The sequence below is a fragment of the Fusarium oxysporum genome, chromosome 14 (genome assembly GCF_000149955.1).
Source record: "Fusarium oxysporum f. sp. lycopersici 4287 chromosome 14, whole genome shotgun sequence".
In the NCBI taxonomy this organism is placed as follows: Eukaryota; Fungi; Ascomycota; class Sordariomycetes; order Hypocreales; family Nectriaceae; genus Fusarium; species Fusarium oxysporum.
In genome coordinates, this window is record NC_030999.1 from 1,780,898 (window position 1) to 1,793,229 (window position 12,332).

The window sequence follows — 12,332 nt, forward strand, 5'->3', positions numbered from 1 at the left end:
TTATGAACTCACTTTTACAAGCACAGATATACTGATATATGACCCGATGTAGGTCCACGTTCATGCAAGATTGCCGAGCCCGAACACGCTCATACACTTCAAGAAAGAACCGAGTACATTCAGCGTTCTCTTCCGCCCTTACACTCTGTCTTCGATGACCTTGGGGCGCAGACACGTAACCCTCACGGCTCCTTTTCCAGATGGGAGAGCTTCCTCTCCGACCAACCATCAGAGCCGCTTTCCTTCCGCAAGACACAGGCTTCCCTCACCCCAGAATCAGTGACTATTACGCGCCAGTGGGACGTTGACAGTATCTGGTTTGGGGCCAAAACTCTTTCAGCCATCCGGCCTCCCAACCAGTTCCGCTTGTCATTCTTCCCGTCACATAAGAGCAACATCTCCACCAATCAAATCATTCAACCCCATGGTCTAGATCTGGCACATACGCGGCATACTTCCATCGGGTCATTCTCCACCGGCAACGTCCGCTTCAACGTAATTGTGTTTTTCCCTAATGGAAGTCGCTTACCTGCACCGGCTTCTATGAATAGTCTTTCTCTAGATCGATTCAGAGATTTGTATGACGATATCATCATACCGGCGGCCTATGAAACATTACCAGACCACGCTCAGCAGGAGATTCCTAGTTCATATGACCTTATTTATGCAAAATCTCGTGCCTACCAGGAGAATCCGGGAGCTGGTCGTTGGGTCGCCGATGACGAGAGCCGAACCTTTCGCCTAGCCTATAGTGTCCCTGCCGAATTTCTTTCACGGTTCTGGGCGTCAGTTGTGCAGAAAGCGAACCTTCATCGGATTGAAACGCGTCGAGGAGAGACAGTCGCTTATTACCAGAATCCCCGCCTACTTTTCCAGGCTCACGACCTGAAGAACGTATTTGCACGACCGAACCTTCAAGAGAGTCTAATTTTGTTCCGAGACAACATTTTGGCTGGCCTCGACCCGGAACAACTTGCTGTACAATCATGCTGGCTCGATGTGGGGATGCGTGACCATGTTAGCAGACAGCGTCATGGCCAGACACCATCGCAGAATGACCAGCAAAGTCACCATGAGCCCTGGACACTGCTCTGGAAAAGCGCCTGCTGTCGTCACCTTCATGGACGACTTAGTGCTATAGCACCGGAGGCCCCCCTAGATGCTAAGTACTACCGCTCCTCTCTTCTCCGGGACGCTGGTATTTACTACGCCAAGGCGAAATCGACCAAGTCGTCAAACCCAGGTCATCCAGAGTTCAAGTCACCCGGCATCATCCGCGCAAAGGCCTATAACTGCAAAAAAGAGCTCTTTGGGGTTATGTTCAATGACTATAAACTCTTCAGTTCAGGTTCTTTGCCACTCCTTGCCTTTGATGAAGGAATGTTCAAAGACTTAGCTGGCATGAATCAGAATCGCCAGCGTGCATTCACGCCTCAGCTCAGTCGCTCCCATATAAAGCGCGCTTGGGAGGCAAACAAGCGGCATCTAAGGGCCATATCATCTGCTCGACGGTATCCCAATTTCGGAATCCGTAAAGAAGTCACATTCCGACTCGACGTCATCCTTGCCATGTTGGCCGACGGTGCATTTCAGCCTGACCAGGCTACCCATACTGGTCCTATGATGCAGGAGATCATGCTCGATCCTACATCTGATACCCAGCACTACCCCTTCTGGATAGTACCTACTCGTATGATAAATGATTTTGTTTCCACACAAGCTGCACGATTCATTCTCCCTCTCGACGACATATTCCAAGAGGCAACAAGTAAAGCAGCTGAGCGCTATTCTTCTCCTTCGCTCAATCCTGTCCGACAGATACTCGCCTTTTATACTGCCCAACTCTTTTGTCGTCTACTTATCTATGCTCTTAGCGATGAAGATGAGGAGCAGCATTTCGACAACTGGATATGGAAATCTGTTTGGTCGGTACGCCTTCGCGGGAGGGAAAAAGCAGTCAGCGAGCGGCGGGGTCTCGGCCTGGGCTCTCTCATTGATTCAACCGGGATGCTCTGGATTCCTCAAAGTCACATCGACTGGCAGCACGGCCATCTCTCGCTTGAGGTACTGATTCATTTGTACATGGCCCGGAGTCCGCTTCAGGCGCGACTAGCCCACCAGCCCAATGTCCAAGTACTGACCTCGACCCATATCGTCGTCGAGCGGCTTTTTCAGGAATGGCTTCGCAATGCACAGCTGTCGCATGACACAAATTGCCCCGAGAAGGCAGATGAGTACGCTAATAAAGCCATCGCGCTTGCGGTTGAGGAAACCGCTCGAGCGTACTATCAGCATTTTCTTGCCAAGCTGGCGTCGTACTGGGATCGAGTTCGAGATCAAATCGGACGCCAGATTCTCCCTGCCCTATCTTGCCTCCAGCGAGCCCGAGATGAGTCAGCTGCCGACACTGCCCGTATCCTTTCAGCTCAGACCCTTCGTAAGATCTACTGCGAAGCTTGGGCTAAATACAGTCGAGCCACGTCAGCCAGCGGTCACCTTCTAGGACAAGGGACAGAATGCGATATGCCCGACGAATTACCCTGTTGGATGGCTACACGTCAGCGTCTGCCACCCAAAGACAGCTGGTCAGACTTTGTATATGGTGTGTTGTTCTACCATCCCAATACCCAGCCGAAGTGGTCACGATTGTATTTTCTACAGCTGTACCGAAGCTTCAGAGATCAATGGGATAGAGTGAAACTATGGGCAGACCAGTTTGACAAGCAATTTGGTATACGGATCGGCCATTATATTCGAGTCATGTTCAATACTGATCGCAGTAAAGAGGTTGGTACAGCCCATGGTGAGGGGACGTGGTATCATGGCAGGCCACCGTTTTTCCAGATTCAGTTTTGGGCACCTTACTTCTCACCACCTCAAAGCCAGAAAGATATACCTCTAGCTTCTGTGTATCAGCGCCATCAATATCCCGATGGCCTGTCCCCTTCTGCTATGTCAACAATTCCAACCGCTCGAGACTTCCAGGCTCTTGATGAATTGGTTTGGGAGCACTGGGTTCAGATCGTGGATAACATAGACAGTCTACGCTCCGCTAGTCATTCTTACATTCGACGCCATTGCCGGCCGGCACTACTCTACGTGAGATCCCTTTCGGGCCCGACCTGGGGTTCTAACGGAGATGTGAAGTTCGTCCAGCCCTGGTCCGTGGAAAGAAAGGATATTGACGAATGCGAAGAAGAGGATGTTTTCCGGATCCCTGTCGTATATAACCATATTCCAAAACACATGTCCGAATCTATAATCAACCAACCGACGATTTTCTTACCAGACCGAGATAATGTTATGGGACTACTCAAAAACATCGAATCACTTCCAGGTCATTCGGCATCGTTCATAGCACGTCTCGGTTGGGCTATGCGGGAGCTTGATAACGATGGAGATCAATACGACGTCCGTAGTCGCCTAGTGGCCAAGCAACAAGCACTAGACCCTACTAGTCAAAGTCAGACCCTTTTAGAACAGTTTCTACGCCAGACGGAACCTCCGGAGAAGAAAGTTTTGTCTCCAGATGCTGTTGACGTCTTAGTCATTATTGAAAGAGAAGAAGGAGAGGAGGAGGAAGAGGAAGGGGCTGAGCGAGAGGCCGAAGACGATGAGGACGATAATGATGAAGGGCGAGCACATAGAGGCGACGATATTATCTCATATAGTGATGGTTAGTAGATAGTCCTGTACTGCTTTAAGTGAATGATATGGCTATAGACTTGTATACCTGGAACTTACCATAATCTGAGGATACCCAAGTGGGAAGGCCTGGTACCCACATACATAATATCTAGTTGTAGGAATCAGCCGTTCTCTTGCTCCTTTGCCAGCAATACTCACAGAGCGTGACAAGGCATGCGATCCCCGTGCTTCCTTTCCACAATGGCACAGCTTCCTCTCTGATAAGCCTGCTGAGTCGCTGTCTCTCCACAAAACGCAGGCTTCACTATCTCAAGACGCCGTGACCATTACGCGACAGTGGGATGTCGACAGTATATGGCTCGGGGCAAAGAATCTGTGTGCCATCAGAGCCCCCAATCAGTTTCAACTATCCTTCTTTTCGCCCCACAAGAGCAATCTCTCTACCGACCAGGTCATTCAACCCCACGGTCTAGATCTGGCGCATACACGTCATACCTCCATCGGCACCTTTATCACCGCTGGCATCCGTTTTTCCGTCTTGGTTTTCTTCCCGGATGGAGCTCGTTCAAAAACACCCGCCTCTTCTAATAGCCTCTCACTCGCGCGATTCAGAGACCTCTATGATGATATCATCCTCCCTGCTATATATGAGACTGTCCCTGACCACGTAAAGCAGGAAATCCCCGGATCATATGACCTAATCTATGCAAAATCGCGCGCCTACCAGGAAAAGCCAGGGATGGGTCGCTGGAGCGCTGAAGACGAGAGTCGATCGTACCGCCTAGCATATGCCATCCCTGCCAGTGTGCTTTCGCATTTCTGGGCAGCAGTTGTGAGGAACGCGAACCGGCATCGTGTCCAGAACAAGAAGGGGGATGCCATCCCATACTTCAAAAACCCTCGTCTTCTCTTTCAAGCCCACGATCTGAAAAACACATTCGCGACAGACAATCTTCAAGAAAGCCTGGCGCTCTTTCGGGATACCGTCCTAGCTGGTCTTGATCCGACCCAGATCGATATACACTCTTGCTGGCTAGATATAGGTATGCGGGACCATGTACGTACGTCAACTACACCGCCAGGAAACGAGAGTCAGCACCACCACGAGCCCTGGACGCTTCTTTGGAAGAGTGACTGCTGCCGTTATCTCCACGACCAAATGGGCGATATAGCTCCGGAGACTCCTATTGAGGCCACGTACTATCGGCCCTATCTTCTCAGGGATGCTGGAGGATACTATGCAAAGGCAAAGTCAACTCGCAAGTCAAACCCTGGCAGCCCAGAAGCTAGGTCGTCTGGTCTCATTCGGGCCAAAGCGTACAATTGCAGCAAGGAGCTGTTCGGCGTCATGTTCAGCGATTACCAGCTCTTCAGCTCAGGCTTCCTACCGCTTCTCGCTTTTGACGAAGGGATGCTAAAAGACTTGGCAGTCACGGATCAAAGTCGCCAGCGTGCATTTGTCTCGCAGCTCAACCGTTCCCGCCTGCTGGATGCATGGGATGCTAATAAACGGCACATGAGAGCCGTCTCATCCTTGAAACGACACCCTAACTTTGGGGTTCGGAAAGAGGTCACCCTGCGGCTCGATGTCATCCTGGCCATGTGGGTTAGTGGTAGGCTAGAGCCAGACCAAAGCCACCATACTGGTCCAATGTGTTGGGAAGTTCCTCTAAGTCGTACTCCTTCTTTCCCTCATTCGGATGATCTTATTATTGGCGAGCAGCAGCACTGCCCTTTTTGGGTAATCCCGACCAGGATATTAACTTCATTCGTGTCTACTCAAGCCGCGCGTTTTATACTTCCGCTCAATTATATCTTTTCCGCAGTGACGACGGCACAATCATCTGATCCTGCTTCGCAGATACTCGCATTCTATACCGCACAGCTCTTCTGCCGTCTCTTGATCCACGCTGTCAGCAGTGAGCGGGAATATAGATTTGACAACTGGATATGGAAAGCAACGTGGCAGGTCCGTTGTCGAAGCCCCAAAAGCTGTCGCCGCAAGGAGCGAAGGGGTCTTGGTCTGGGTGATTCTATCCGGACGTCTGGCACGCTGTGGATCCCTGATGGTCATATCAATTGGCAGACAGGTCACATCTCGCTCGAACTGCTATTGGAGATCTACATGTCTCGGAGTCCGCTCCAAGCTAAGCTAGCCCACCAAACTAATGTCCAAGCACTTGCTACAAGTCAAGTGACGGTCGAGCTACTGTTCCAGCGGCTACTCCAGAATGCTGGGGCTGAGTATAGTCGAGGACACAACGAGGATGCGGAGATTCTCGCTGACCGGGCCATCGCTCTTGCGGCGGAAGAGATTGCCCGTGCTTATCATCAGCACTTTCTTGCGAAGCTACATTCCTACTGGGATCGACTCCGAGGTAAGATTGGGCGCCAGAAACTACCGGTTCTGGATCTGTTACAGCAAGCCCAGGAAGAGTCAGCAGCTGAGACTGGACGAATCCCTACTGCCCAGACTGTTCACGGCATCTATGCCGAGGCATGGGCTAAGTACTGTCAAGTTACGGCGGATGGTGACGGTCATGATGGTGACACCGATGAATCACCATTCTCACTGGGATCTACTTTGCCTGAGGAGCTGCCTTGTTGGATGACTACTCGTCGCCGTCTGCCTCCAAAGAACAGCTGGTCTGACTTTCTGTTTGACCAGATCTTCTGTCGTCCTAAGCCACCGACTTGGAACGCGCTCTTCTTTCTCCAACTCTACCGCAAATTCAAGGATATCTGGCAGAACGACATACATGCGATGTCGGGTCCTTTCGATAGTCGTTTCAGTCGCCGGATCGGGTACTATATCCAGATCTCGTTCAACAGTGACCAGACAAAGGAGGTCGGCACTAGTCATGCCCAGGGTACCTGGTATCATGCCAAACCGCCCTTCTTCCAGATCCAGTACTGGGCTCCGTATTTCTCTCCACCGCGGGCTCAAGGAAAGACGTGTCTGTCGTCTATTTATCGACTCCGCAGCTATCCTGAAGGTCTTTCCCCTCACTCTACTCCCTTAATCCTGTCACCCCGGCAGTTTCACGACCTTGAAAGCGCGGCCTGGCCACACTGGGTTGAGATAATGCATTATTCATATCGTAAACCAGATTGGCTACCAAACTCTATCCGACGGCATTGCAAACGTGCGTTATTCTATATCTCTTACCTTGCCGGACCAACTTGGGGTTTAGGCGATGATGTGAACTTTGTTATCCCATGGTCTATGAACAATGCATCTCGCTGTAGCAATGATGAGTGGGACATTTTCTATGTGCCTGTGGCTGAAACCCATATCCCGAAGACGTTTGTTGAAGATGCAACAAGCGAGCCGACCATTCTGCTACCCACACGTGATAACATTATCAGTTTGCTCGACACTATCAAAACCCTTGCTGGCCACTCTTCTACCATCTCAGAACGCCTATCTTGGACAAGACGTCGGCTCAATAATCAGGGCAACCAGTACGACCTGCCTAGTCATCTTGCTGCTCGGCGTCGGGAAGTAGAGCCATCGGTGGAGAGCCAGTCCCTCATGGAACGGTTCCTTCGCCAAATTGATCCGCCGGAATGGGATATCGAGCCTGTTGATAGAGAAGAATTAGACGAAATGCGGGAGACGGCAGAAGAGAATAGCTCCCTTTCAGAAGAGGATACTAATAATCACGGCGACGATGACGATTCAGAAGGAAATATCAGCTTAAATGACCTAGCATAATCTTAATCTAGGTTAGCCTCTATATAGTCTCTAGATTTTACTGCTTTCGAGCCCTTTCACTTTATAAGTCTTCAACGGACTTTAAATTTTATATTTTCATAGGGTTCGCGATGCTTTGCTATTATATCACACGACATCTCAACAGTATATTCAAAACCTATCATATTATCAAGGAGGTGGCGGAGGAGGAGGGGGAGGTTGTAGTCCTCGGGGCGGCGGCGGCGGCATGGGAAAGCTCGTGAGCTTTTCGCCACCGGGCAACCCTTCGTTTCTTCCCCTAGCTACTCGCTTCACTATAACCACATAAAATGTTATGGAGAATGCAAATGCAAGCCATTCAAGCACCTGTAGTGTATCTCCGACCTTGATATGCAGAGAAACGGCGCCCAGCCTCTTTGTGGCGAACTGCAGTGCATTTCCCGTTTGAGTGGTGGATGCTGCACTGATGACAGAAATGGCGACCGATGCCACAAGGACCTTCTCTGGCCAGCCCTGCTCAATCAAGCGCCAACTCTGTGCTCTCCTCTTGCTGATCTGTATACAAACGCGAGTAATAAAAAGAAGAATGCTGATAATGAAGAGAACCCCAGCAAAGGCCTGCAAACAGAAAAAGATGCTTCGTTGCAGCTGAAGGGCGGTCTCGAGAGTACGCAGACTAGGAACTGGAGATCCCTTGCCCCCTCGACCTAACTGGGAGGTCAAGGCGACACTGAGTGACTGCGGAGTTGTCGAGTAAGGGGTAGCCACGCAGTTGTGACTATTATTTCCAGATATACATACTCCTATATATATCAGCCTCAGACCTTCTAACAGAACAATCCACGGGAACATCAGGCATCAATAGAGAAAGCTTACCAAAATAACCAATTCGAAGTTCTGCCGTGCTTGAGCTGTTGATCGCCACCAGGAATATACTAGGTAACCCAGGGCTATCAGATACGCATCCTGTCAGGGATAGTGCTGGTTAGATTAGCGCATGTACTAACGAGTATTGAATAAGTAAAACACGTACTATAGAATACTAGGCCTGCAACAGGGAATATAGAGATGACTAGCAATTCTACAATCCTGAGCTCTTACGTCACAGGGTTAGTTGATTCTCTACACTACACGTATTTGCTAGACTTACGCATTGGAGCAAGAACAGACTATATAGATATTAACAATATAGAAAGGTGTTAGGGTTGAGGTGTGCAGGGTAGTAAGTTGACTAGTAATAATTAAGGAATAAGTGTCTTTGTTTTTCGTTCGTGGCTGAGCGAGAGTAGTAAATAAATATTAGACTTAAATAGATATATAAGTAATGTTTCTCCTGTTGTTAGGGCTCTTTAAATAACCTTCACGTCCTGGACTTCAATCTGCCATCTATATTGCTGGAAGTACCAGACCGTCTTCTTACTGAAGGCGCTTAGCACTATCACGACCATGTGTAACCGCGCGAGTATATCGCCGTCTTGCCTCGGATCCTCTGTGTTGGTCCAGCTAGAAGTATGTGCTTTCGTCCAAGCGTGCTGACTCTAACCAGTGGTGGCATGGGGATCATCAAAGCGTTTAGCCTTGCAGCCGCCCTCCTGTTGCTTCTAGTTCAGACTCTATATTTACTCAAGCTCCATTTAGTTGAAACATGCAGTCCTCACGAAGCGATGCCGGCGGCAAAGGACTGGCCTCGCCGCGTCATGGATCCTACTTCAGACGCACTCTAACATCACGACCCGAGGCTTTCCCCATATGTCAGATGGGCGGTTACGTGACAATGTTGGCCTGCTCAACGCGTTAGGCCAGGATACAAGAGAGTAGTCCAACATGATGCTATCCACCTGACAGCGCAGTAATGCGGCCTAGTCGGCCAAGACCAGTCGCTAAAAAAGAAACGGGCCATGTCAGTGAGCTACCAGATATGCCTCGCCAGGCCAGTAGAAAGGTCTTTGGTAATCCCAATCCTAGAAACAGGACATTTAATTGGGTGTCAGCGCTCTGTTGGCTCTCACTCTTCGAATTGAAACGAAGTCATCGGTCCTCCTGCTAATCTTTCGCTCTTAACTGCCTAAGCAAGTAACCTCCGACTTTAGCTGTTGGTGCTATACTTGCTTGTACCCTGACCAGTATATCCAGGCTAGGCTGATAGAGGTATGCAGGCGGTTGCAAAAGGTTGTTGGTTCAGATGTGTGGTGGATCTAGGCTCTGAAGGAGCACTTCTATTGGCTGGACCCTTGGCGAAAGTTTGGGAACGTCAATACTGAAGGTTCATAGCAGGGATTACCGAACTAACAACCAACATCTAAATGATGACCAACAGTGCAAAGTAGACAAAGCAGAGTTGCCCATGCCTAGCCAACACCTAGCTGTAATTGGGCAAGGCAGATTCAATTACGTCTGACTCGTCATTCCTCTTTTTTCAGGCGAAACTCAACCCTACGCCTGGGCCCTCACAATTCGGGCGGGGCATTCTAGTTATATGCCCACCCTCAGCCCCGACTAAGTCTGCTACCGTCCTGGCCATATGGCAGGAGTTAATAGGAGGTAAAATAGAAGTAATTTATAATGGAGTTTTAAGTTATAAATGTGAATATATGTATTATATATGAATTCTTTTTTTTATAGTAAAAAGAAAAAAAAAAAAGTAAATAAAAAAAAACCCCAAGATATTTATTTTGCCACCTCCTAAGACTAATAATCTGTATCTACTAAGTCATGCTTTGATTTAACAGCGGCCATATAGTTCTAGAGTCCATACATTGCCATCAGTTCCTTAAAAGAGGCATCTTCCAGAAGTTGCCTGGCACTCAAGCGGTGCTCAGGCGAGTACGACAGACCCCTCCGCAATATAGTGAGCACAAGCTGTTGCTCGGTAGTACTAATCTTATCCCGTGCACGCTTTACCTTCGCTTCCAGTGCTAAATGTGGATCCGGCCCTCTGCTCTGGTCATACCACGACTCATCGTGTTGCCCATCACCGTCATAAGAGCCCTTCCAGGATAGAGGAAGCGGCCCCAAACTTCTGACCACGAAGTCAACGGCTGAAGAGTACGCTGCACCATAAAACAGGGGAAAGCCTAGGCAAAGCTCGCCAAAGATACACATATAGCTCCACATGTCAGAGGCAAAGCTCGGGTTTATATTGTGGATACGTTCTGGGGCGCAGTAGATAGCAGGTGACTGAATCTTGCACTCCACCGAGGTGCCGGACTTGATGGCGAGGCCAAAGTCACCGAGGGTTGTAGTCCCCTCTACCAGGCTATCGTGGGGTTCCACTGGCATAACCAGCTGGCCATCCTTCCAGATGGGTTTGGATGTGGGTAAGGGCATTTTCCGGGGGCGCCCAAGATATTTATACTTGGTAGCTGTAGTGGTACCGCTCTTGAAAGGAGTAAGGCCATACATGACGTTGGCGCTGTTGATGTCTGTATCGCATGGTCAATATCTCTCGACTGACTGGAGAGAAATCCACAGCATACCTCGATGTACAACTCCACCATCATGCAGCGCCTTAATGGCCTGTAGTAGCTGCTTGGCAGACGACCTCCGAGCAGCAGTGGGCATAGAGCGGGCGTACGTCTTCAGGCTGGGGCCTAGCAGAGGGAAGGTGAGGACTCTGTGGTGCGAGGGGGGGGCGCCAGGCAGCAGAAAGGCCTCCCGGTATATCAAGAGGCGGGAGGTATCCTGCACAGCACTGATGATCAGCTTCTGTGCGGCATATTCTCGCTCGCCGGAATCGCCGGCTGTCATAATCTTGAGGGCAACGTCTTCATTGCTGAGCATGTCATGTGCCATCCAGACAGTTGAGAAACCACCGTGGCCCAACTTATGCTCGATGCGATATCTGTTGGAAAGGACTTCTCCGATACAGACAGGGTAGTAGAGCCCCTCTTCATATCGCTCCGTTGGTTCAGATGCATCCTCGACGTCACCCTCGTCATCTGAGTCAACGAAGTCGCCCCAGATAGAGGCGCTGCTATCTGCATCACTGCTTCCAGTAGCTGTAGCCATTTTAATGCAGGATAGCGATTTATTTAGCTTGGTAGTATTATATGATTCGTTCCGATAAAGCTCAGGTTGAAAGAGAAAAAAGAGGGGAGGGACAGTAATAACTTGCTTGCTAAAGAGTAGGAAAGAAAATGTTATATAATATAATTATAAGCAAATAAAGGTAGGGAGGAGAAGTTACCGCAAGGTCTAATTTGTCAGCAAATTGAGTAAGAAGGATGTAAATAGGAACATCAAATGTTTTTACAGAGATTAACTACTTGAACTTTCTTTGATTTTAATTTTAAGTGGGTTCTTTAGTAGGAACTGCAATACAAACAATGACAGCCCCACTTAAGCGCCTAACCCCCACCTTTTCTTGCCGCTGCAGCTATGGCCGCTAATTATGGTCGGGCGGTCTAGGTTAGGTTGGTTGGCCTAGTGCTGTTGGCCTAGTGCTGTTGGCCCTGTACGCATAAAACGCCCTCTCCCCGTGGGAGGGAATGGGCACGTGTGCAATAGTGGAATCATATAACCGCCATCACATACACATATGAGGGAGACCAAAGCAGCTATAACCAATAATCCTGGATCCTGCTTATAATTGCGAAGGTGGGCGGCTATATTTCCAGAAATAGAGCACTGGCGCTTCTAAATAAGACTGTTGTAGAAGTATAAGAGGATGGTGATGCCTAGTTTAAGGCAGCTGAGATTACACCATTCTACCATAAAGCAGAGGTTAACCATCAACAAAGTCTCGAGCCACAAGTTATAAACGGCTTCTCTTCTTTACATTACATCAGTAGAGTACTAGTATTACCCTATATATTTATCAGCCCATCCTTCCTATTATTACAATAAGACGAAACAATAGCATTTAAGTGCTAAAGAAAAGAGGAAAAAAAAAAAAAAAAAAAAGAAAATATTACCCTCTATTCAGATCCACCACCAGCATGTCATCACCATACTATCACTGCCTTGCGCCTGGCGTATACGACGGCGT

At 49.1% G+C, this 12,332-nt stretch overlaps 2 protein-coding genes across 2 annotated transcripts; one reads left to right on the forward strand and one right to left on the reverse strand.

Moving 5' to 3' along the window:
• Positions 1 to 62: 62 nt before the first annotated feature.
• Positions 63 to 7,366, forward strand: FOXG_16459 (uncharacterized protein; the record flags this gene model as incomplete). The annotated part of the gene is made up of 3 exons (XM_018396477.1): positions 63 to 113; positions 172 to 3,676; positions 3,807 to 7,366. 3 exons carry the CDS (start codon positions 63 to 65, stop codon positions 7,364 to 7,366), a joined length of 7,116 nt encoding a protein of 2,371 aa, XP_018257392.1.
• Positions 7,367 to 10,087: 2,721 nt separating this feature from the next.
• On the reverse strand, positions 10,088 to 11,459 carry FOXG_16460 (CMGC protein kinase; the record flags this gene model as incomplete). The annotated part of the gene is made up of 2 exons (XM_018396478.1): positions 10,822 to 11,459; positions 10,088 to 10,767 (listed from the first exon to the last, which is right to left on the reverse strand). The coding sequence occupies exons 1-2, from the start codon at positions 11,351 to 11,353 to the stop codon at positions 10,088 to 10,090; spliced, it is 1,212 nt and encodes a 403-aa protein (XP_018257393.1). The 5' UTR covers positions 11,354 to 11,459.
• Between the last annotated feature and the right edge of the window lie 873 nt (positions 11,460 to 12,332).